General features: G+C 37.6%; 2 protein-coding genes and 1 pseudogene across 2 annotated transcripts in view; 1 reads left to right on the top strand and 2 right to left on the bottom strand.

Moving 5' to 3' along the window:
- Positions 1-325: 325 nt before the first annotated feature.
- TWF1 (twinfilin actin binding protein 1) lies at positions 326-14685 on the bottom strand. The gene is made up of 9 exons (XM_035707305.2): positions 14528-14685; positions 12157-12234; positions 8910-9088; positions 7842-7937; positions 6433-6537; positions 4677-4802; positions 4071-4221; positions 3788-3909; positions 326-2514 (listed from the first exon to the last, which is right to left on the bottom strand). The coding sequence occupies exons 1-9, from the start codon at positions 14550-14552 to the stop codon at positions 2344-2346; spliced, it is 1053 nt and encodes a 350-aa protein (XP_035563198.1). The 5' UTR covers positions 14553-14685; the 3' UTR covers positions 326-2343.
- LOC112678137 (dnaJ homolog subfamily A member 1-like) lies at positions 14651-26760 on the bottom strand (annotated as a pseudogene).
- The window catches only part of TMEM117 (transmembrane protein 117), a 498555-nt gene continuing 486334 nt past the window's right edge, over positions 14792-27012 (top strand). Inside the window, exons 1-2 of the mRNA XM_049102705.1 lie at positions 14792-14994; positions 15103-15236. The gene's annotated coding sequence lies outside the window, so the exon portion shown is untranslated. The remainder of the gene's footprint in view (positions 14995-15102; positions 15237-27012) is intronic.

Below are 27012 nucleotides of genomic sequence, written 5' to 3'. Positions count from 1 at the left end.
AGCTGTTGGATGGGTGGCAAGTATCTTAAGAGTTCAGCAACAAGTATGTTGGTCACTATTGTTCAGGGGTGCTTTTATCACAGTAGTAACTGTGTAACTCATGGCATTTTCATTATCGCTGCAGCAGTAGGAAAGTTCTAATTTAAATTAAGCACTCGGTTGACACAATATGCGTAGGATGCAAAATATTTGAAATCCTTGATTTAGATAGGTAAATTAACAAATGCATAGATGAATGGGATTTCTAATCTACTACCAGACATTGCATTATGCAGAATTATCCAAACATTAAAAAAACCCTTATGCTAGAAAACTTAGTACACAATTTAAAGAGAAAAAAATTTATTGCAATATAAAATGCACTTTTATAAAATGTCCACAGAAGGCATGTAATTCTTCACTGCTATATAAATTTACTGGGAATACTTTAATCACCTTCTATTGTTATGATGATGTCACCTAAAACATCCTGTAAACAATGAGTTATACTCTATAACAAATGCATCACTGATTTTCAGCAATCTTGGTTTAATAATAATTAGTTTAAGACTATATAATCACATCTATATTCTGGAATGTCCATTTTCTTTCATGTAGTGTAGTAGAATTTAGACTATAATTGCACATGAATGGTACAGAAAAACATTCACTACCAAATTAATTTTATACCTTCATGACAGGTTTTACATTCTTTCTGATTGAAAATACAGCTTCAGCTATGGTCTGCAATGCAGCTCTAGGATTCTCAATGCAGTAGTGTGTGTGTGTGTGTGTGTGTGTGTGTGCGCGCGCGCGCGCGTGTCTATGTGGGCACCCATGAAACAACCTAAAGTGTATCTTTAGTAAACAAGTGCAACATTACTGCCAATCACTTTGCATGTTTAAATAGTATAGTCTGATTATTTGTAAACAAACAAACCCCACACAAATACCCTTAACTCTAGAAAAAAAATCCTGTCAACCCATAATTATTCTAATAGGCTTTACTTGAACACACATTGAATTTTTGAAAGGTGCATATAGTACCTTAGATAATAAGGTATAAAATGTGTTTCATATTTTATACTATGAAATGTGCATTTCTAATGTTTTATGCAGCATAAAGTTTAGATCAAGAAATTCTAAATCCTGGATCCCCACAGTTCATTTAGAAAACTCTCAAAGTTATGGCTCTTGCAGCAGGTTTATCAGATTTAACATGACGAAGTGTCCTAACTCCTTCCCTATTTCAAGTATCCAAAAAAAAAAAAAAAAGGCTCAAAATTTCTATGGGTTGTACTGAAAATGCAAACCTTTAAAACAGTTAAATGTGCTCTGAAATAAGATATAAATTGAAACAAGATCCCTAAGTGTTTAATTTCTGTTAGGCTGATTAAGTACTGGGACTTTCAAACAATTTTATGAAATCTGAGTATTTGCTCAGAAGTAATAAAGAACATAATAATCTGCCTATTAATATATGGTTCTGGAGAAAAATCAATCTTGATGTTTAAGACTTTTTCAACATTATTGACTTTAGTTTTGTTTTTTTAATATTAATTTAATATTCAATCTGAACATAAAAATTTGGCCTCAAACTACTTATAATGGAATGACTTACTTTTGAAAATGAAACTTTTTAAAGCACTAGAAAGAGAATTTACTAAAGCTGTTTAAATGTCTTTCAACGTCATCAGAAATCCTGCAGTATAGAAAATATATGGTACCTTTAAGGTTTCAGAATGAACTGATCTTCTGAAATTTTAATGCCATTTAAAAAACCAAAAATGTCAAATAGAAAAGACTGCTGCAATAAAGCACAGTTTCTAAAAGTTGCAGACATGATCCCACAGTCTGAGAGCACTGCTTCTCAGAGTCAGCAACATTTTACCTTTACCTAGGCACACTAGGTTCTCAGCTGAGAAAATAATCTAACCTGGTCCTTAACATATTCATTTAATGGTATGAATACTTTAAGGTCTTTCTCCCTTCAAGAAAAAACTTGATGTCTCACTAAAAAGTAGTAAGGAGTGTATCTTATTTTGAGACACTACTTTCTGGAACTGGCCCAACTGTATAAAATTTTAAGAAGTGTGTGAAAGTATGGAATCACTATTACTCTGTGAAAAGAGTGTGACAAAATTAAACATCACTATGTTGAACGCTTTTCTAGCTGTAACTCAAAAATAGAAATCATGAGTCTTCTATAACCTTAATTTTAAAAACACACAGAAGTGAAAAGTGCTATTTTTCAAAAAGTACAATTTTTCCCCTACTATGTATCAACATGGAATGATTTCAGTTCTCCTGTACTAAAAGCTGGACTTTTAAAAAACTAGTATTGTAATGCTTAATATAATGACTTTAATCAGCAGCGGCTTCACTTTCAGCTGGACCCCTTATAAGTCTTCGAATTCCTCTTTTTCCTGCAGGACCTTTTGGTTTTGCAAAACTTTGCTTATGTGCATGCTGCTTTGGGTGTACTTCTTCATAAAGGAAGTCTGCTGTCAACTCATCCCCATTGTCTATCTCAATCTGTAAGAGATGGAATTGGTAAAGTGTGATACTATACGAAAAAGACAACATTCAAAACCTAGTGCAACCATGGTGCCAGTTTTCAGGTGTAATAAATATGTAACACCTATTCTAGCAGGAGAGTATCAAGGACCATATGTAAATAGTTTCACTTCCACATTTTTTGGGGAGGGAAACCCCTCCCTGGGGTTGTGAGTTGCCTGAACACATAATCAGCAATAATCATTTTCTATTTGGTTCCTCTTTCTTCTTCTACCTAGTATATAAGAAGCCACCACTATATTCTCAAGTTGCTCTGCTTTGTTACACTATACATATCCAAGAAACATTATTCATTAGCGCCTTTGTTACTTGAGTCACTTGAAATTACTCTAGAACAGGGCCAAATTTAACCCAAATTAAGAGGTGCTTTACATTTTTACAGGGCTATAAACATAAAATAATAAAGCAAACAAGAGTATGTAACAAAGACCATATGTAGCCTGGTGAAACAGAGTATTTACTATCTGGTCTTATAGTAGAAAAAGTCAGCCAGTCCCTGCTATACCTTCAGATCTTAAAAAGCATAAAGAGAGAAAAAAAAAAAAAAAAAAAAAAGCATAAAGGGTTAGTACCCAATACACTGGCAGTTTGTAGGGATGTGTGTTTTAATGGGTTGAAGGGTTCAAGAATAAACCACATCTTTACCCATGCCTCATTTGCATTTAAGAAAATAAATTTAATTAAATTGGTAGCTTAGCTCCCCAAATGCAAATGTTTATGCCCATTCCCTCCTTACTCAACAAATAGATTCTCAACCATCCCATGGTTCAGTTACAAATGGAGATTCTAGTTCCTTATTAATAGCAAGTGTTGAGACAAGCACAGGTATGTAGATCTAGCAGCACTGTCCAGAATTTTCTGCAATATGGAAATGTTCTCTAAATTCTGCACTTTCCAATACAGTAGCCATAGCCACTTGTAGCTACAAACACTTGAAATATGGCCAGTGTGATTAAGAAACTGAATTTAAATTTTATTTAATTTTAATTTATATTTAAATTTAAATAGCCACATGTAGCTTAATGGCTGCATATTAGCATAGATCTATAAGGAGCCTGGAGCAATGATAGATCTTCCCCAGGCACTTAGAGTAAAGGAGACCCTGAAGATTTATGATGAGAACAAGAAAAAAATACTTTCATTAATAAATCATGATACATCATGAACTACATGAAAAAGACAATAAAGATCTAACAAATACTGAAATTTAAAAATAAATAGGTAATTTTACCTTTCTAATGACATCCATTTGTAGTTGTCTTTCTACAATTTCTAGCAGAGGGCTCTTGCAGCTAGAATATAACATCCGTTCTCTTATACTGCATGTGTATCCAGGCATTGAATAAATAAAAACTGTAAGTCAAAATAATAAATACAATTAGCATTACAACAATTAAAGCAAATACTAAACTTCACAGAATTATAGCTAAGTCTTCTGGGCAAGAGTGAGAATACAGTGTTAAAATACCAAAAAGCCAACTGAAAGTAACATGTTAAAGCAATATACTATATACCTATGGACTCCAAATAGTCTCCTTCATGGGAATGTTTATACAGGAAGAAATGGTAACGTGCTGAATCCTTGGGAATCCTCTTTGGCAAATCTTTTAGTTCTGTATTTGTTGTGTTGGCCAAAATTATAATTTCATTTTTTATATCTATTTCCTGTCAATAAGAAATAGCTTCATTAAAACAGATACACAGCAATTTAAAAATTGTAATAAAAAAAAACTAGCAGAGGGACGCCTGGGTGGCTCAGCGGTTTAGCGCCTGCCTTCAGCCCTGGGCGTGATCCCGGGGTCCTGGGATCAGGTCCCATGTCGGGCTCCCTGCATGGAGCCTGCTTCTCCCTCTGCCTGTGTCTCTGCCTCTCTCTGTCTCTCTCGTGAATGAGTAAATAAAATATTTAAAAACAAAACAGAACAAAAAAACCTAGCAGACAAGGGGAAACTTACACAGGTTTGACTTTTCACAGTGAACATACATTGTCTTGTAGTTTTAAGAAAATGAATTTAAAAAAATCAGGAAACAAAACAATTTTAAATCCATTAAAAATAAACCTTATATGAACCATGAGACACCAGAAAGGACTGCCATTTCATAATTATCATGTCTCTTACCAATTGCACATAGTTGAGCTGTCTGTTACTTAATTTTTCCAAAGCCTGAAAAGCTTCTCGAGAAATAGGAAATGCTACTCCTTGTAGTGTTTGATGCTTAGTGTCCACACCCACGTCAGTTTGTACCTAAGAATGACAAATTTAATTTATTGAAGTTTTAGCACTTACCAGTGTCATACAGCAAAGATAAGAAACCCAATCTCTATCAAGTGTCATTCCACCCTCGCCCATTTTAATATGACTAACACTTAAAATACTATAAACTTAAAATGTAAGTAATTTCTCACATTTGTTCACGTTCTGCTAGCATTCTGTCAACATGCAGAGTGCATGACACATCTTTATGAAATGCTGGGAGTGAACATTTGAGTGAGTATGCAGTGTTAGTGGGGCTTTGGGGGGAGGCTGTTTATATGTTTGGTTTGGCACATTTGCAATGAACTATGTAAGTTCAAGTTTCAAGTGTCCTCAGATTACAAGTTTTAATTACAAAATTTTATTTGATAAAATTTATGAACATGTGGTATATTATGTGATATGTATCAAACTTTACTTTGTTCTGTTAGACATAAAATGCAACACAAACACCATGCATTGAATTGAAAGGAGTACGAACAGTATACAAAGACACAACACAGCTCAACAAATTATATACTACTGCAGAAGTTCCAGACTCAGGGCTTACATTACTAAGAACATGGGTGGGCAAATACTAGAAAAGAGTATTTTAAGAAAGCTTTCAATGCACATGTTTTAAGACTTTTACAGGGTCTCATTTGCAGTGTTGCAACAGAAAGTCAAATAGAAATTTTACTTTTAGAAAAACGAATGGAGATTCTACAGCATAAATGATACTGGATAATGAAAACATCATAGAACATATGCAAATGCATACCCCAATACGATCCTCTGGGCTCTGATTGCAAGGAATAAAACAAACTATCAAACTTGTAAAAAAAAAAAAAATCACATAAAAATCTTCACTCAAATAACTTGAGTTAAAATAATATAAAGATAGATCCTTGCTATCAGGTTAATATGAAATAATATTCAATCACTTTCCAGACTGAATCCTATTAGTCAGTTACTCAGACTAATGAATAGTTTCCTGCTACCTGTTCTTTCCTATAAAATCCCAGTAGAAACACAGTAGTTATTTTAACTTGTAATTAGAACAGCTGCAGTGAACACATTAGAAATATAAGCTATAATATGGATGAAAGTTATTGACTCTAATATAACTGAGTTAAACAAATACTCAAAAAAAAAAAAATCTCCCATATATACATATGCATCCAAGTAGTGTTCATAGAAGTTAATTTATAGAGCTTCTAGAATTACTAAATATAGCATTTACCTTTTATCCTCTTTAGTCAGTCACCAAACAAAATAATGTAATAAAATAGAACGTAACAAAACAAACCTACTTTGGCAACCTCATTAGACATGATTCTTTGCACTAAATGGGTAACACACATTTTCCCATTTATTTTAGTATTCAAAGTACAAAGTTAAAAAAAAAGGTGTGCTGTCAACAGGAAAATATACTATTCTGTAACATAGATTACAAATACAGGAGGAAACTACTTATGAAATTGGTATGAACTTTAATATTTATTTTAAATTTTTTTCCTGAACAATCTTGTCTCTAAACTATACAGAATAAATGTAAGCTACCTAACTTACCTCTACATCTAATTAATTAAAAATATCTTTTCACTTAAAACCTTGCAAGAGTATCAAAACTGTAATTTACCTCATTAATTTTAATCTGTCGTAATTCTTCCTCAGCTGCAGTCAGTGGGGCAGGAGAAGATTGTGATAGCAAGTATTTTTTATATCCATTTAATGATACATCTTCCTGTAAACACAGAAATGGACTGTCATTAGTTATCCTCTGGAAGTAAAACCTCCGTGAAGTTACTTTAAGAAAAACATTATTAATATTTTGATTGAAAAATATTACTATTTATTTTTCAAAAGTCCTGTATTGTACAGGTTTCAAAAAACTTTAAGGGGGAATATTTATACTTCATCTCCTAAGTTTTCCAATTACTAAATCTTTTGTATGAGTGTTATGGTGGTGATGCCAGTCACATTATGAACTTGGTCATGTTCAAGTTTATAGGACAATTATAATTAACCTGGGGAAGTCTGCCCCATAACTATTCAATAATCAACACATTCAGATTCTGAATTCTCTATTATAATGATTTATATAATTTCTCTAAGCTATTCATAGAAAATGACTGTAGTTCTTATTTAAAGGAATAAAATATTCTGAAGAGGTAGACTTTTTCATCAGAATTTTGTGATTTAGAAGACTGAGAATAGAAAGAGTTGAGAAACCAGGTCATCAATTACTGGTGAATAAGCAAAATATCCCCATCCAGTCTTGTGGTCTATCCACTAGGTAATTTTACTGTTGAAGAAACATTTCAGTTTTCTTAATTTTGTGTATATATGTATAAATATGTCTTTACCACATTCATTTTATAACAAAGTAAGTTCTTAATCACAATTTAACTAATTAAATGTATTAATTAATCAACTATCCCAATAAATTACACACCTCAATGTTCCTGGCTTAAATAATATGCATAGTTACTGCTTCTACAACATGGGTATAAATGTCCAAAATATCTTAAAATTACTCTCTTTCAAGTGGTCTCTCATTTTACTGAGCCTGTTTCCCTTCCCTTAAAGTGAAACGGTTGAACTAATAAATAAGGCGTAGAACTAGAAGATCTCTAAGGTATAGGATAGTTTCTGAAGACTAACAAAGGAGATTCCAACATATTTTAAAAAGGTAAATACACAGGACGCCTGGGTGGCTCAGTGGCTGAGCGTCTGCCTTCGGCTTAGGGCATGATCCTGGGGTCCCTGAATTGAGTTCCACATCAGGCTTCCCACGGGGAGCCTGCTTTTCCTCTGCCTACGTCTCTGCCTCTCTCATGAATAAATAAAAATTTTAAAATCTTAAAAAAAAAAAAAAGGTAAATACATGTTTTAGTTAACTTGCTTATCATATGAAATATAATAACATTTTCTCTTATGCTTACAGATTCATTAGTCTGATTTCATATCAATTACTGATTACCTAGGAGTTCTTATATTGGTTTAATTGCAACATGTGGAATCCACATAAAAATATAAATTTTGTACCTTTACTGTTCCAAAGACTTCATCTTTAATGTGGCCACCTCCAAATTCCTTTTTCAGAGTTGCTCTTGTTGCTGCATACAACATTTTTTGACGAACCTAGTTAAGTTGTAATAAAGTTTACTTAGCAGTTTATAGATGAAAACTATCACTGCAAAAAAAGTACTTTCTGAATATATTAAAATCTTCAAGCACATTAAACATAAACTGTGATAAAGCTGAAGTGTATGGGCTGTAATATGCTGAAGTACAGGCGCACAAATAGCCATCATAACACTTCATCTATTAAGGTAGATTTCACTTTATAATATGTCATGTTTCACAAAAAGCGAGAAACTAAATTTTAAAAAATTACTCACTTTTCATAGTATTCAATGAATTCAATGTTTAAAAAAAAAAACTACTTAAAATACTACTTTAAAATACGAAGAAGAAAACATCACTTGAAATGAAGTAACCTGGATACTGACATTTTACTCCAAGCAAATCTAGATCAGATGTTACTCAGCTGTTTAAGACTCAAATGTTCATGGCATACCTATGGCATATACGATTCTATGAGGAATACAAAGATGAAAACAACTACAATATCAACTATTATTAAAGAGTCTAATAGAACTATTGAAAACTACTAAAGGTAACTGCCAACCAACAGGAATAACTTTATAATACTGCACCGTCAAATCCAGTAGTCTGAATCGGTCTACTAACCAACTTTCCTAAAAGAAATATTGTGTTTGCCTACCATTTGAATGGTAGCTAATAATATTTAATGTAATTTTTGATTAGCTCTCAGAATTATTCAAAGTATTACTCTGAGCACAGTCATTTATATATAATTGCCAAAGATTTTTCAATTTAAAATAAAATAATTCTGTTGATTTCAAGGTCAAGACTTCTGAATCTAAGTATATTACTCCCAATTACCAATATAAGGATTTTCTTCATGATCATTCCCTTTCATGGGAAATAACTATTGCTTCTCAACTTTCTCTTGGCCTAGGAATATTTCAGAAAAAAGATCTCTAGCATTTAACATTAAGCAAAACAAATTACAAAAAAATTACTTACATGAGAATGATCTGGAGACCAGGCAATAAATATCCATTCATATCCCTGGGCATTCTGAGAATCTAACCTGAATAATATATAGCACGGTTGCTTGTCCTCCAGTAGGGGTAAAACAAAGGAATCATAATCTTTATCCCAGGAATCTGAAGGCTGACTATATGATCCAATCACAAGTTTCTCTATGAAGAACAATTTTTAAGACACATAAATTGTTTTAAATACCAAATGGTAATGAAGAAAAAAGAATTAATAACACAGTCATCTCCTATTATCATTCATATCAAGATGTTAAAAAAAAAAAGACTGCAACACAAAAAATAATTATGGTATAAAGCATTAAAAACAGCTATGGGAGCACCTGGGTGGCTAGTTGGTAAGCATCTGCCTTCCACTCAGGTCATGATCCCAGGTTCCTGGGATTGAGGCCCATGTCGGGCTCCCTGCTCAGCAAGGAGTTTGCTTCTCCCTCTCCCTCTGCCCTGCTCTCTCTCTCTCAAATAAAATCTTTAAGAAAACAGATATGAAGATTTTGTAACATGGTAAAATGTTATATTTAAAAATGACAAGAAAGGAACATATGATACAATTTTATTCATATTTAAAAGTAAATAGTTGAGCTGGATGGTTGAAGAATGGCTGATTATAGTCTATTTTCCAAAATGTTTATGCTCTAAGTTATCAACAAAATATGTGCTAAATAGGGCAGCCCCGGTGGCATAGCGGTTTGGCGCCGCCTGTGGCCCAGGGTGTGATCCCGGAGACCCAGGATCGAGTCCCATGTCGGGCTCCCAGTGTGGAGCCTGCTTCTCCCTCTGCCTGTGTCTCTGCCCCTCTCTCTCTGTCGCAAAAAAGTACTAAATAAGTATTATGGTTCAAAGACAGAATTTCTGAAACACTGAACTGTACAATAAGAAATATTAAAACTAGGTTTAGTTTTTATTTGGTCATATGTTGGTATTTTTTTAAAGATTTTATTTATTTATTTATTCATGAGAGACAGACAGAGAGAGTGAGAGAGAGTGAGAGGAAGGGAGGGAGGGAGGGGCAGAGGGAGAAGCAGGCTCCACGCAGGGAGCCTGATGTGGGACTTGATCCTGGGTCTCCAGGATCAGGTCCTGGGCTGAAGGCGGTGCTAAACTGCTGAGCCACCCGGGCTGCCCTTATTTGGCCATAGTGCTACAAATGAAAAATTTTGTCCAGAAGCGTATGTTGGTGCAGCCATTTGGCAGAATCAAGTTAAATTGTGAATGTTCTCTGCATAGAAAATCTTGCACGTATATACAGAAGTGTTCACCAATAAGAGAATGATCACATAATTTGTAGCAAAGTTATATGATGAATTCACATTTAAAAATAATTGGTGGGGCAGCCCCAGTGGCTCAGCGGTTTAGCACCACCTTCAGCCCAGGGCCTGATCCTGGAGACCCGGGTTCGAGTCCCGTGTCAGGCTCCCTGCATGGAGCCTGCTTCTCCCTCTGCCTATGTCTCTGCCTCTCTCTCTCTCTCTCTCTCTCTCTCTCTCTCTCTCTCTCCTGTGTCTCTGCCCCTCTCTCTCTCATGAATAAATAAAATCTTAAAAAAAAAAAAAGTCAAAAAAATTTTTTTAAATCTTAAAAAAATAAAAATAATTGGTGAAAAAAAATAATTGGTGAGCTCTCTGTCAAAAAATAAAATAATGTTTACAGAAAAAAGGATACAGGATAAGATGTCAGTTTACATGAACTTAAAAAACTCAGAACAGCACTGTAAGTTACATGAACTTAACTCAAAACAGCACTATGTTATCTACGGATACATATAAAATCACATTGCAGAAATATAAAAACTCCTAATATAGTTGCCACAGGAAGAGGAGTCAGGAAGTAAAACTGTTTAAAGGGGATGCCCGGGGATGCCTGGGTGGCTCAGCGGTGTCTGCCTTCCGCCCAGGGCGTGATCCTGGTCCCGGGATGAAGTCCCGATCAGGCTCCCTACATGGAGCCTGCTTCCCCTTCTGCCTGTGTCTCTGCCTCTCTCATGAATAAATAAATAAAATCCTTAAAAAATAAAAAAAAAAATTAAAGGGGATGCCCTTATATCACAAAAATGTGAAGTTTAAAAAGAGCTAAAGCAAAAAATAAAAAATTAAATAAAAAATAAAATAAAAATAAAAAGAGCTAAAGCAAATATAAAACATTAGCAGTTAATTAAAGAGGAGATGGAAGTATTTATTTATTATTTGTAATTTCCTTACTTAAAAAATTTTTCTCAGAACAAAAAGTTCAGAAAATAATGAATTAGGAGAGTGTCATTTTCCTCTATACTGATCTAGTTAGACAAACTTCCATTTTATTCACTTAACTAGTCAGAAGTGATGGCATTTAAAATTTAGCTCAATATTCCTAAAATATGCTGCTTTACAGTATATGTTTATTCCTATCAAGAGTGGTTTTATATATATATATATATACACACACACACACACACACACAACTGCATATTTTTCAACCTGCACTAGTATTTTTAATATTTAAGTGGAAAATGGAAAGTAAAGGAAATTTACTTCCAGTTGGTAAAAGAACAAGTTATTTTTCCAAAACGAAATATTTCCAGGTATTTAAGAAATTAGGCCAATAGAGTATTTTAAGATTTTCATTTGTGAGAATATTAATTTTCCAAATTCAAATATAGCCAAATTAAAAGATTCTCCCACCCAATCAATTTCCCCGCTAATAGAATTATTTTGAACAGATCAATTTATAGTTTGTTACACTCTTAGGACTTTGTCCCAAAACAAGAAAGGGGGAATCATTTCTCCAGGACAGAATGCAATCCAGTGGAGAAAATGGGAGTTTGAAATCTTTGTTTCTACTTCAAAACTAACTTTACTAAGTAACAATTCTCAAGTAATTGTGGGGCTGAGAATCACCTGTCTACTGATTTCCATTCCAGAGATGGAAGCAGACATTAGAAATGGGTTCTGATACAGAAAATGAAACACAAAAAAGTACAAAATGTCACACCAAAAAGACATCTTTCCGTTTCACTGAGAGTCAACTGCAGAATTCAGAGGGCAGGCAGCGGCCAAAGGGACATGAACAAATGTACAAGATCCAAGTTGCCTACAGGCAAGCTTTGAACTTGCTTTGCATTAATGAATAGTTCCAATCACTGACAATGGATTAGAAATATAAAAATATAATACTCAAAAAATATATATATAATACTCAATCTAAGGACAAACAATATTTAAAAATGTATAACTAACCATTTTCAATAGATATTTTTAGAAGTCTGTATTTTCCATTTCTTGCTCTGGCAAAGATATCCTTAACATCTTCACTTGCTGTGGAAAAAGGTAAAGACAAGTAAACCCATTTTTTATACTTATGTGTTACTACTTTCAAATGCTATGAGAGGAAATGAATTATAATACAAAGAAAAAAATCTTGATCATGTAGCATCCCCATATCAGTAATTTAAACTATAAAACTTAAAGGTATAACACCGTGGATACTGTATACAGCTAAGAAATATTAATATAGCTTAAAAGTATATTAACTCTAATCTGTTTTAGCTAGAGAATTCCAACGCAGAAATAACACTGGGAGTGAAAATATTAAAGTTATTCAAATCCGATAGGGGTGAAAAAAACACCTGTATTGCTTTTTGACTGAAAACCTTTCATTCTCTTCTAGTCCAATTTCAAGGTTATAAAAAAGATTCAATAATTCATTTTTATATTTTCACATTAAAAACAGTAAGTATCTGATATCCCATCCTGATTATGCAAAAAGTCAATAAAGTGCCTTCCAGCTTGCACTTCTGGTAGTATTTCCCTAACTCGTATCTCTCAAAAAGATAGAGTTATGTTTACTAAAGCAAATATATATTTAATAATCCTCCTGTTCCTAATAGAGCTTCAATTTCATTCTGGTTTCATTCTTGAGTTGTAGGAGAGCAAAAACAACCATGTAGGTAGTGATTGCTACCAGGCTCAAACACGAAAGTCAGTAACTACATATTTAAATGTCAAGCCAACTCAAGACAAATAAAACAAGTGCTTTTAGGTCTGAGAGTATTTTGCTTCTGTTTGTGTGTGCAGGGAGAGGTGTGGGGCCGCCAGAGGCTCCCACGAACAAAAAACACAAGTAAACGTTCATCTGGGAAAAAAAATTAGTTGCTTGTGTGTGTGTGCGTTTTGCTTGTGTTTTTTTATGTGTGCAGCAAAACACATTTTGCTTGTGTTTGTGTGTGCAGGGAGAGGTGTGGGGCGGCCAGAGACTCCTACGAACAAAACTCAAGTAAATGTTCATCTGGGGAAAAAAAAAATTAGTTGCTTGTGTGTTTTTTGTGTTTTTTTTCTTGTGTTTTTGTGTGTGTGTGTGTGTGTGTGTGTGCAGCAAAACACATTTTGCTTGTGTTTGTGTGTGCAGGGACAGGTGTGGGGCAGCCAGAGACTCCCACGAACAAAAAACACATGTAAATGTTCATCTGGGGAAAAAAAATTAGTTGCTTGTGTGTTTTTTGTGCTTTTTTGTTTCTTGTGTTTTTGTGTGTGTGTGTGCAGCAAAACACATTTTGCTTGTGTTTGTGTGTGCAGGGACAGGTGTGGGGCGGCCAGAGACTCCTACGAACAAAAAACACAAGTAAATGTTCATCTGGGGAAGAAAAGAAAAAAAAAAAAAAATTAGTTGCCTATTAACAGGAAGAGCGTGGGTTCGTATTACAAGCACTTGTTAAGTCGTGGCGAGTAACCCCGGGGTATATGATTTGGTGGTGATGAGGGTGAGCGCCTCCAGACTGCCCACTGTCAATCCAGGAAAATAATGGAGGTGCCGATGTACAGTTGCACGCCCCAGCTGCCTTCGCGGGGTGACTCAACACAGCCCCGCAGATCAGCCTCCTCGGGACTTCTCCTCGGAACACAAACTCAGGTTTCCATTTTGGAAGAAAACGCGGAAGAGTTTGGGCAGCGCCTTTAACGCGGGGCGAGAAAGATTCCGGTGACTCTCGCTTTACAAGCAAGATCCTGCAACGGGGCAGCCCGGGAGGCTCGGCGGGTCGGCGCCGCCTTCAGCCCGGGGCCTGACGACCCTGGAGACCCGGGATCGAGTCCCGCGTCGGGCTCCCTGCGTGGAGCCTGCTCCTCCCTCTGCCTGCCTCTCTCTCTCTCTCTCTCTGTGTCTCATGAATAAGTAAATAAAATCTTTAAAAAAAAAAAAACAACCCTGCAACGATCTCCTCTGCACAGTGAAAGGAGGGCCGGCCCGTCTGTCTAGAGGAGCCCGGCCGCCCCGGCTGCTTCAGGTCGCCCCCGCCGCACCGACCCGAGGAAAGTTGGGCTGCGGGCAGGGGCGGCGGCAGGCACGCCCCCTCCGCCCAGGCCTCCTCGGAAACCAGCTGCCTGCGCTTCTGCGAATTTCCCGTCGGCCGGGAACGTGGCGGCGGCCGGGCCGGGAGCGCCGCAGGCAGGCAGGCCCCGAGCGCCGCGGGACCGGGCCGCCCCCGAGACCGGCTCCCTCCCCCCGCCCCCCCCTCCCCCCCCGGGGGCTCTACTCCAGCCCGGCTCGGCTCGCAGCCCGCCCGGGGCCCTCCCGGGAGCCCCTGCCCCCGCGGGCCGCTCGGGGCGCCGTTACCTTGGATGCCGGTCTGATGGGACATGGCGGCGACCGCGGGCTCCGGGCTCCGGCGCTAAGTGCTGAGAGCGGCCCCGGCCGGCGCCTCCAGGAAGTGGTGGCTCCGCCGCCGGCCGCGGCGCGTCATCGGGCTGCGACCCGCGCGGCCGCCCCGCCCCGCCCAGCAAGGCCCCCCGCGTCGTCGCGCGCCGGTGGCGTCAGCAAGCCGCGCCCCGCCTCCCCGCCGGTCGCGCTCGGCCGCCCGCAGGTCTGTAAGCGCGCTCTCCCGCGCCCGCGGTCCCGGCCGGGACACCTGCTCCTCCCGCCGCCCCGCCGCAGAGCCGGGGGGATGGCTTTGCCCTCCGCGGTCTGCCCTCCCCCGACGACCCCGTCGCCACCGCCGCCACCGCCGCCACCGCCGTTCGCTAAGATGCTCAAAAGTGCAGATGACCTTTTTACTGAACATGCATTTTCAATTTTAAAAAGAGGTGCACTCAGTAGCTTCCTTAGTCCACTCTTCCCGTAACCTATACGATCTGAAAGGTCACTCCCTGCCCCATTTTTTAAAAAGAATTTTATTTATTTATTCATGACAGAGAGAGAAAAAAGCAGAAACACAAGCAGAGGGAGCAGCAGGCTCCGTGCAGGGAGCCCGACGTGGGACTCTATCCCGGGGCCCCAGGGTCAGGCCCTGGGCCGAAGGCAGGTGCTCCACCGCAGAGCCGCCCAGGTGCCCCCCCTCCCCATTTTTTTTTTTTTTAATGACGAATAATGTCTAGGTGGTCTCCCAGCAAAATTTGCCACACTTTTAAATTAACCTCAGACTGTTAATTTTTCTTTTTTTCTTTTCTTTTTTTTTCCAGTTGGGTACATTTAGAGACCCAAGTTTTCCTGTCCGTTCCGCAAAGACACAGCCATTAGAAGTGAGATTAGCTGACTTGAATAAACTCCTTTGTGGTCAGTTTTATCATCGCAAACGAGGATTGTTGCTCTGCTTTAGGACTGGGCGTTTAATCATCCCGATTATTCAGGATTCGTTTGGATAAATTTGTAAGACAGCAGCAGACAGTATTAAACATTCTTTTCAATTCTCTGCTGTCCAAAACACGTGTTTTCCTTCTCGAAGGTAATTTTATTTTATTTTATTTTATTTTAAGATTTATTTATTTATTCATGATAGACATAGAGAGAGAGAGGCAGAGACACAGGCAGAGGGAGAAGTCGAAGGCCCTTAGAAAACTGGGTCTTTTGTTTTTATGGCCTTGAACTGACGAATATACAAAATTACAATCGGCTTATCAACAAATACTTTCTCCAGCCAATAAGTGCAAGTTAGCAGAGTCACTCTTTAAATACAATGTATTTTTAGTCATTAACTATCAGGCTTGCAATTTTTTTTTTTCATTAACTATCAGGCTTGCAATTTTTTTTTTTTCATTAACTGTCAGGCTTGCTTTTTTTTTTTTTTTTTTTTCATTAACTATCAGGCTTGCGATTTTTTTTTTTTCTCTGCCAGGACCACAGCAAAGGAGGTTGCTATGTTCTGTTTCTTGTTATCTGGACTCTGTTTCTCAAACAGACCTTCATATTGTAGAATAAGCGAAATTTAGTCTGAGTTTTGTAACTTGTTTGGATTTAAGAAATGTGGGGAGAGTTTCATTCTAACCAAATCCTTCCTGACTCAACAGTTCTTTCTGATTTAGCAGTTTTGATTGCTTTGTTGAGCAGAGAGAAAATTGCAGAGTTCATCTTCAACTTTTTGACCGATTCATATCCTGGTGACTAGGGAAAATTGCCTAAGGAAGTTGGCGTCGCTCAAAAATACTGATAAGGGAAAATAATTATCCCATGTTTATGCTTAGAAAAAACCATGGTATGATCAGCTCCAAAGAATAGGAAAGTCCAGTTAAGTGGGGTAGGACCACTCTGGAATGCATCAGAAAAATGCTTATCTTCTGGCAGTAGAGGAGTCTCACTTGAAAGCTGCAAGGGCCTTGGGTGCCTTGTTTTCAAAACAGCAAAGTTCCTCTGAGCAAAACACGGAATTTGAGAAGGGAAAATATTTCCTAAGCTATAAAAATCATGGCCAAAATGATCATTTTTACTGCCCATCAGTGTTTCTACATAGAGTTAAATAATTTCCTCTATTTTACTATTTTTATGTATATGCAAAGAAAATGGATTTTCTTTAATGCTTTCATAGGATGTTTTATGAAAATATTTCTGGTCCATATTGACCATACACTTAAATTTCACTAATTTATTATGTATGATGTTTATTTCAGATTGGGTTAAAGTTTGGCATTGCACTAACTTTGGAGAAATACATACAGTGCTACTGCTGTATATATTTTACCTGCGTAAGCAAACAGATTGTAGTAGAAATCCTGTTCCTTTGGTTAATCCCTCTTGCTTACATCTTTGATTTGAGCCCAGTCATGACTTCCTGCCTTAACTTTTTAAAAAGATTCTGATCAAATACATAGAACATAAAACTTATCTTCTTCACTATTTTTAAGTGTGAAGTTCAGTAGCATTAAATACTTTCACCCTATTGCACAACCAACCTCCAGAACTCTTCTTATTTTACAAAATTGAAACTCTGTGTCCATTAAACAACTCCCCTTCCAACACAGCCCCCAGGCTCTGGCAAAGAACATCCCACTTTCTGTCTTTATGATTTTGACTACTCTAGTACCACATGTAAGGAGAATCAGCTTTTTTTTTTTTTTTCTTTTTGTGACTGGCTTATTTCGCTTAGTATGATGTTCTCAAGATCTATCCATGTTGTAGCATGTGAAATTTCCTTCCTTTTTACAGCTGGATAATATTTCATTGTATGTATACATCCCGTATTTTGTTCATCCATTCATCTGTCAGTGGGCATCTGCGTTGCTTCTACCTTTTTGGCTATAGTGAATGATACTGCTTTGAACATAGGTGTGCAGATATCTATTTGAGTCCCTGCTTTCACTTCTTTTGGGCATAAAAGAGAAGTAGAAGTACTAGATTATGTGGTCATTCTATTTTAGTATTTTTGAGGAAACTCAATACTACTTTCCCTAACAGTTGCACCATTTCTCATTCCCCCCAATAGTACGCAAGGGTTCCAGCTTCTCCACCTCCTTGCCAACAATTGTTACTTTCTGTTTTGGCTTGTTTGTTACAGAGGTCATCTTAATAGATGTGAGGTAGTATCTCACTGTGGATTTGACTTATATTTCCATGATTAGTGATATTGAGCATCTTTTCATATATTCGTTGGCCATTTGTCTTTGGAGAGATGTCTAGTCAAGCTCTTTGCCCATTTTAAAATTAGGTTGTTTTTGAGTTGTAGGAGGACTTTATATGTTCTAGATATTGACCCCTTATCAGATATATGATTTGCAGACATTTTCTCCCATTCTGTAGGCTTCTTTTTCATTCTATTGATTGTGTCCTTTCATGCGCAGAAGTTTAAATTAAAAAAAAAAAAATTTTAAAAAGTAAAAAATAAATAATAAAAAAAATAAATGTATTTATTTATTCATGAGAGACACAGAGAGGCAGAGACATAGGCGGAGGGAAAAGTAGGCTCCTCTCAGGAAGCCTGATGAGAGGCTTGAACCCAGACCCTGGGATCATGCCCTGAGCCACCCAGGCATCCTCAGAAGTTTTAAATTTTGATGTAGTCTAATATGTCTTTTAAATTTTTTTCTTGTTTTTCCATTTAACTTTAGGATATCTTTGCTAATCTTCTGAACATCTTCTAGCTTTTTTCCCCTAAACTTTTACTAAATGTCTTATAAATACCATCTAACTTTAGGATTTAACTTTAGGATATCTTTGCTAATCTTCTGAACATCTTCTAGCTTTATTCCCTAAACTTTTACTAAATGTCTTATAAATACCATCTACGCTTTCTATATACACTTTCTTACGTCTCACTCCTTAAATCCATCATTTCCAAAGCGTGCTGAGATGCCCCAGCCACAGTGACAGTGCCACAGTACTATAAATTTTTTAGGGAAACACAATAGTGCTTGATGTCAAAATATTAGCCTGAATAGTTTGGATTTTCAGTAGTTGCTGTGATAAAAGGCAACTACAGGTTGAAAATCAATGAGGAACAGGAAATGACAGTGGCTACTGTCAATCTAATTCCAGAGGGTAGGAAGTTGTGTAATGTGTAATAGATGCATACATCCCATTAGTAAGTAATTGTGACTATTTATTTATTTATTTTTATTTTTATTTATTTATGATAGTCACAGAGAGAGAGAGAGAAAGAGGCAGAGACACAGGCAGAGGGAGAAGCAGGCTCCATGCACCGGGAGCCCGATGTGGGACTCGATCCCCGGTCTCCAGGATCGCGCCCTGGGCCAAAGGCAGGCGCCAAACCGCTGCGCCACCCAGGGATCCCCATAATTGTGATTATTTAAAACTATAATCAGTGGTGTCTGGGTGGCTTAGCTGGTTAAGCGTCTACCTTTGGCTCAGGTCATGACCCTAGGGTCTTGAGATTGAGCCCCACGTAGGGCTCCCTGCTCAGGGGGCACTCTGCCTTTTCCTGTGCCCTTCCCCTTTACTCATGCTCTCTCTCTCTAATAAATAAATAAATAAATAAATAAATAAATAAATAAATAAATAAATAAAATCTTTAAAAAGCAAACCTAAAAACAAATATTTCTTCTTTTAATTTTTGTGTATTACTTTTTCAAACAGCCACTAAGTTGCTAGTACATAAATATTAAGTTGTTTGGAATTGACTCCTTAATAAACTGCTCAGTATTTCTTTTGACCTAGGAACACTGCAAAAAATTTAGTGAGATACAGAAGTCTCTGTGAACTGATAAAGTTTGGGAACCTCTGTCTTATAACCTTTGCATGTGGCTTTACTCACATTGTTTTATTGAAACCATTTTCTTGAATATGACCAGAGTCGTCCTTCTTAATAGCAAAGTCAATTCTATTTATTCTCAGATGTTTTACTAGTTTCCTATGGCTGCCGTAACAAATTAGCACAAACTGGATAGCTTTCAAACAACAGAAATGTATTCTTTCATGGTTCTGGAGCCCAAAATCCAAAACCAGGGTATCAGTACAGCTGCCATTCTTCTTGAGGCTTTAGAGGAGTATCTTTCCTTATCTCTTCTAGCTTCTGGTAGCTGTTGGAACTCCTTGATTTATGACCATATCACTTCAATCTCTGCCTCTTCGGTCATATTGCTTGATCTCTTCATTTCCAAATTAGGTAACATCCACAGGTTCCAGAATTAAGATGCGGGCACATCTCTTTGAGGGAGTGTTACCATTCAGCTCACCACAGATGTCTGAAGCTTCTGATCCTCTTGATCACTGCTTCTCTTTCTTTGATGCTGCACTACACTGATTTTCCTCTTAACTTGGCTGGGCCACGGTGCCTAGTGTTTTATTGTCAAACACTGTGGGTGTTATTGTGAGAGTGTTTGGGGGATGAGATTAACATTTAAATTGGTAGACTTTGAGTAAAGCAGATGGGCCTCATCCAATTAGCTGAAGGTCTTTTTAGAACAAAGACTGATTTCCTCGGAACCAGAAATTCTCCAAACAGACTGCCTTTGGACCCGAACTACAACTTCCCTGAGTCACCAGTCTGCCAGTTTACCCCATCAGATTATGGACTCACCACGTTTCCACAATTGCCCAAACTAATTTCTTAAAATCAGCCTGCCTCTCTCTCTCTCTCTCTCTCTCTTTTTCTCTCCACACACATTCTATCCATCGGTTCTGTTTCTCTGGAGAATCCTGACTAATGCCCTTTAACTCCTTTCTGTGTCTTCTTTACCTCCCTTTGTTAACATATGTAAAAAAATAAATTCTTTATGTCTTTAGCAAACTAACCCTCCTCTAGACGTCAGTGTCTATCATTTAAAAGCTGGCCCTTCTAACGGCCTCCAGACCTGGGAGGACTTGCTTATATTAACCACATTTCTGGTGTCAGATGTAGAAGTAACAAAGATGATTATTAAATGCTTTATTTTAGAACCGTGAGGCTCAACTCTTTTATAGTCAATCCATACTCGGTAAATCACTCTTTCCAATTACTTAGCAGAATTCAATGAAGCATTAAACAGAGTAGGCAACTAATGATCAATAAAATAAATTATTTCATGTACCCGGTTCCCTCACTTATGCCTATTTCAAATCTTCCTTTTCTCTCTCTTTCTTTCTTTCTTTCTTTCTTTCTTTCTTTCTTTCTTTCTTTCTTTCTTTCTTTCTTTCTTTCTTTCTTTCTTCTTCCCTTCCTTCCTTCCTTCCTTCCTTCCTTCCTTCCTTCCTTCCTTCCTTCCTTCCTTCCTTTTCTTCTTTCTCCTTCCTTCTTTCTTTTTCTTTCTCTTTTTTTCTAATTCTTACAGATTCAACTGATTTTGCTTCTGAAATCAAAACCCTCCTTTAGATTTCCTTCTTTGTGTCTTGTTGCTCTACTCTTCTTGCCTTACCTTGTATTATTTTCTCTTTTGGCACCACTTTGACAAATCCATACTCAGCTGTCCAGTTCATTTCTTGAAATCCTTTTCTAACTGGTCAGTCCCCTGCATCCTGACTCTCAAAGCCTCCCCACTGCCTACAGAATATAGTCCAAGTGATGTGGAGAACAAAAGCATAAGAAAAAAAATTAAACTTCCTTACAATTTACAGCCCATTGACAAGTCCTTGAGACAGGTGGAGTCACATTCCTCAAGGAGCTTAGCTACCTCAATGTTAATGTTTTGCTAGAGGCAAAAGGCAACCTTAGCTTGACATCAGCCCCACCCCTACAACCCTGTAAAAAATCCCTTTGGAAACTTCTTATATCTCTATCCTCCCAAAATTTACGTTAGCAATCATCCTCCAAGCATATGGTCCACTGCTATACATCTGAAGGGTCTCATGACTATCTTACAAAATAGTAGTAAATGACCTTTCCCTAATAACATCTAGCTCCAAAGTCCTGGGAACCTTGCTTCCAAATTTCTTAGAGACTTACTACCTCCCAACTTTAAAGTATGTAATCAGCCACTTCTTACAACCCCAGTGCAGCTCTTTCTGCCCACAAGTCCCGTCCCCATGCCTTAATAAAACCACCCTTCTTGCACTGAAGATATCTCAAGAATTCTTCCTTGACTCTTTTTTCCTGAACCCCCACATTACACGTCATGAACTCCTCGGCTTGGCACCCAACACTCTCTAAAATGTCTTCCCCAATTATGCCCCAGGCTTCAGTCAAACTGACATAATCATTCCTAAAACTGACACTTTATCATTATGTTTTCCTAATCTGGAAGACAAATCCTCCCTCTCCTAGCTATACCCCCAGATCTTTTACTGCTATCTCTGGCTTTCAATATTGAAGCCATCCTTTGGAGCCACAGCAACTTTCATGAAGCCTTTTCTCAATCTCAAATATATATGAAGCCTTGTTTCTTCCAATGCCTTTACCATTTTGTATGTCTATTTTAGCGCTCCTCTTATTCTTTCTTGTGGTCACAAATGTACATAAACTTATCCTAGTCTGTGTAGTCCTTGATACCAGGGACTTTTTCTTGCTGCTTTTTGTATCTCACATGCATTTAGTACTCATTCAATTCATTTGTTCATTCATTCAGCATATTAAGTGCTCTGAAAACACTTCTGGAATTTAAAAAGGCTTGATGATTTTCGTTTTGCACATAGAAATCGATGTTGCTAAGTCACTCATCCTTTGCAAAACTAGGAAATAAGAGTGCTGAACAATTTTCCAAGAATGCTTTTTTATCAAGTTGTATGATTCTTTGGTCATTAAAATGATTATATATTCACTCAGTAAAACTACTGTTGGGGAACACTTCCAATTTGTTTATGCAATTAAACTGAATTTCTTTTGTAAAATCTGCATTGTAAGATTTTTCTTTAAAAAACTTAATTTTTATGGTAATTATGTTTTTAGAAGTGACTGCTCAGATAGTTATTAAAATTGCATCCTCCAACCTTTACCTCTTTCTTTAAAATTAGCTGATTTAACAGTGGCAACCTACTGTTGGCCCTATCAACTTAGGTATACTTATTTCCAGTTATTTATAGTGAATCCTCTGCTCCAGCCGTGAATATTTTCCCACTTTCCCTCATCTATTAAGTCTCCAGTTATTAAACATTTGTCAGAGCTGTCATAATATAATTTGTATGATAGTTTATAGTTTTCAACAAATATATATAGACTTATTTGAGCACCAACACAATCCCATCTAAAAGGCTGAATGAAATATTATCAGGTTTTATTTTTTACCTCCCGAAGATTTGGAAATTGAGGCATAGAGAGGGGAAATCAGTAAGTTTCAAGGCTAGGACAAGTGTTTGTAGGTGACAGAAACCATCTTAAGACAATGTACACAAATAATAGGATTTATTAGAAAAGTACAGGAGAAACTCATGGCCTGGCTTCTTCTTCTGTGCTTCCCTCTTTCTTTTTCCCTCTCCGAATCTTTCTACTTATACAGTCAAATGGCAGAATGTGGCCGCCCTACACTTCCCAAGTTGACAGTCACATTTCTAGCCACATGCAGAGATTAGATGTTTGTAAGTTCAAATTCCAAATTCCATATGATTTACCCTGCTGGTTCACGTGTCAAATCATCCTTCATGGAACTGGCTGGTTTACCCAGTACACACTGCCCCATGAATGAAAGTCAGTTACCACTGAGGGGGTGGTAAGAATGGATCTTGGGTTTGGAAAACAGGCTTAGAATTCCTACTTTTTACAATTTGATGGAACTGGTCCTTAGAAGCTAAGTTGTAAATCACAAATTCTAACATATACAGAGGCAGTTAAATAACATAAATGAATGAAGCTGACAAATGGAGACTGTGGTACCCAGAAAGAGAACAGGATCCATCTAAAGGAGCTGTTGCTACTCAACTCTAGGTTATAGATACTCCTTGGGAATTTGGGCTCAAGCTAAATCTTCTGATTTTCTTTCTTTTTTTTTTTTTTAATCTTCTGATTTTCAAATGAACTCAGAATTGGGATTTTATCTAAAATCTCTATATATATTGATGAAAGTGAATCATTTCATTTTATTTTGTGAGATAATTATAAAGAGCTATACTATTTGCTTTAGGCTTTTTGCTTTTGCTTTAGGCAAGAGCTATGCTATTTGCTTTAGGCTTTCCTACAGAAGAAACAAACCCTATTATAGGAGAGAAAGCCACATAGAAGCTATATGACCACGAACTAAATTTGTTAACCTTTCTGAGTCTGAATTTTCTCTTATGCCAATACCTACCAGTTTCTCATGGTTGTCATGGAAATCAAGTGAGATACAATTTTATAAAGTTTTAACATGTGTTAGGTGCTCAATGTACAGTAGGATAGTTAGAATTAGCCGTAGTACACTAGCAGTGTTAGTATTAGTACACTACTGCTAGTTAGAATTAAATCCCAAACAATACAGTGTGTCCAAAATACTGTCATTAAAAACAGAACAAATAAAGTTAGATTGAATTTCCTAACATCAATAGTAATGATCTTGGCTTCTTATATAAGCTCATAAAACCACAATGTCACTGTTAATGTCTATATCTTATTTAACATTTTCTTAGAGTTATAAAGCATCAAATAGGAAAAAGAACTCTTGGTCTTAAAAAGTAAATATCGAGCATTAAGTAATTTAATATGAATGTAACTGTAATCCCCAGCAATCTGTAATAAACACCTGGCAAGGTTGCTAAAATTTTTAACACAATAGAATGTGTCACAGAAGATTCTTTCATTCCAGTCAGGCTCTGTGGTGTCTGAATGAGTCACCGAGGAAAGAGAACAAAGAGTTTGGGTTAAAGATCAGTTCAAGCAAATAATATCTCTTTATTACTCTCTCCTGAGTGAAATCTGGGCTGAGGTAATCTTAATAAGTGATGTGCACTTTGTAATGATAGGAACCGGGAACACTTTGGTTCAAAACAGTTGTTGATAATGATAAAGCTGCATACTGGAATAAAAGTGCAGGAAAGCACAAAGCAACTGGCTTTTTAATGTACTATTTATAATAGGATTTTTCACCCTGGTTTTAAGAAGTGTCCTAGCAACAGAATCTTAAACCTCATTGTTATGATCTCTAAGGTCTTCATGTGGGTAGGTTGGTTTAAATGGCTAATGGGAATATTTGCAAACCACTTGGAAAACAGAGCATTTTCTCTCTTTTCATTGTTTCTCTGTCTTTTCTAGTGATGCTAATTAACACGTAAAATGCTCCTCTAACGTTTAAAAGGCATGTACAGAAAAGCCTCCCTAATAGTGCGTCTACAATGGGGTGCAACCTTCTCTGTCTTCTAAGTATTTTTGTAGACACAACAGAGGCAACTCTAGTGTTTCTACATGAGAGGAATTTAGGCCTGGAATCTACAATCTGGTTGGAAAGCAGTGTGAAGGGGACTATGAAGCTGAGCTTACACCTTGCAGGGGGGTTTGTGCTTGTGTGTGTGTGTGTGTGTGTGTGTGTGTGTGTGTGTGTGAAATAAATTTGAGAAAACCATCCATATCAAATAATTTGGCCAGGGTGGGGGTGGGTACAGCCAGAGCTAAGGGAGATTAAGGAAAAGTTAAAATCCCTTCACCCTTATCCTAAACTATTCTTTGGAGATGCCTGGAAACTGTAAGCCACATGGTTGGGATCCAAAATAGATTAATCTTTTACTAAATGCTGAAAAAGACTTTATATTACAGCTTTGATGTATGTATTCTGGGGTTTTGTTGTTGTTGTTGTTTTTATATTTGAGTTTATTCTTTTAATTTTTAAAACAGTACTATAGTTGAATATTAAAACAAAAACAATAGCAAGTAGAGAGCTATGATCATAGTCCTTCCCTCATTCACTACTGCGTATAAAATGCCGGCAGCAGTATTATTCACTGGCCCCATTAAGAGGTCTGACACTGAACACCACCCCTAGGATGATGTTCATCATCCTATGCTTCCCCATCTTTCCTGATTGGAAGCCAAGTCCACCAGTTCCACCTGGTCCATTTCATCAGTCTCTTCTATTTCCTTCCTCTCAGGTAGGAGTTTTTCCAGCAAAGAAAGTTTATCAGGAGGGATCCCTGGGTGGCTCAGCGGTTTGGTGCCTGCCTTTAGCCCAGGGCATGATCTTGGATTTCGGGATCAAGTCCCACATCAGGCTCCCTGCATGGAGCCTGCTTCTCCCTCTACCTGTGTCTCTGCCTCTCTCACCCTGTGTCTCTCATGAATAAATAAATAAAATCTTTTTTAAAAAAAGAAAGTTTATTAGGAGAGGGAAAGCCATTCTTGGGGAAGTTTACCTTAAATTTAATGATTAGGCGACCCTTCTCGTATGGTCTACGATAAATTGGCATGCCTTTGTTTAGCACACGCTTGATATCCCCATGCTTGACAATCTGACCTGGATGAGAGGTGATGACGATGGTTCAGTTGTCAAGAGTAGATAATGGCTTTTGAAAGCCGCACAGGGCTTCAACCAGCTGTATATCCATACACATGAAAAGGTTTTCTCCTCCTCGAGTAAAAACAGCATGGTCCTTCTGGTGTAAAACAATGATAGTATCTCCTGGTTCCAGTCCTGGTTCTTGGTCTCCTTCACCATGGAATGTTATCTTCTGGCCATCTTTCATGCCTTTGTTAATATGCACTTCTAGAATCTTCTTCTCTCAAACTGTCTTCCTTCCGTTGTAGCTTTCACATCTATCTTTAGGACCGATCCCTTCCCCATGGCCCTGGCACTCCATGCACACAGATTGAATTTGCTGAACCATTCCAGGTCCTATCTGATGAATTCTTATTTGCATTCCAGTACCTCGGCAATTAGGACAACATTCGACTGCTCCTTTCTTACCACCTCGGCCTTCACATTTATCGCAAATCACATTCTTTTGCAGAGCTAGTTTTCTTGGTTACTGAGAGCTGATGTACAACATTTTTACCTCTCCTTTCTCTCTGCATCCTTCCTCCTCCTCCAAAAAGCATATCAAAGATGTCCGTGGAGGAGCCAAAACCACCACCAGCTCCACCTTCTTTAATTGCCTGTTCTCCTCCTTTGTCATATAATTCCCTTTTCTTTGCATCAGAGAGCACTTCATAAGCTTGAGAAATCTGTTTAAACTTCTCTCCTTCATTTGGATTATTATCCGGTGGTACTTCAAGGCCAGTTTCCTGTAAGCCTTTTTCAATTCCTCCTGGGTGGCATTGGGTTTGATCCCCAAAACATCATAGCAAGTGGCTTCTTTCATCATTTTCTACAGCTGGTGAGAGGGCAGAGGCCCGTGTGGGGGAGCGGGAAGCAGAGCGTTGCTGGGTGAGGCTTGGGCAGCTGCCGCTTCTCCACATCTCACTGAGCATTCTGGAAAGTTCCCTGTATTCTGTTTTTTTAGGAGTAGGCTAGATGAGGGTGGTGACCTTTATTTAGATATACGCCAATAAGGGAGTTAACTCTTCTTACATTTTTAAAAAAATTTTTTTTTTATGATAGTCACACACAGAGAGAAAGAGAGGCAGAGACATA

The sequence above is a fragment of the Canis lupus genome, chromosome 27, assembly GCF_003254725.2.
Source record: "Canis lupus dingo isolate Sandy chromosome 27, ASM325472v2, whole genome shotgun sequence".
Lineage (NCBI taxonomy): Eukaryota > Metazoa > Chordata > Mammalia > Carnivora > Canidae > Canis > Canis lupus.
This window is presented reverse-complemented; position numbering and strand designations above follow the sequence as displayed.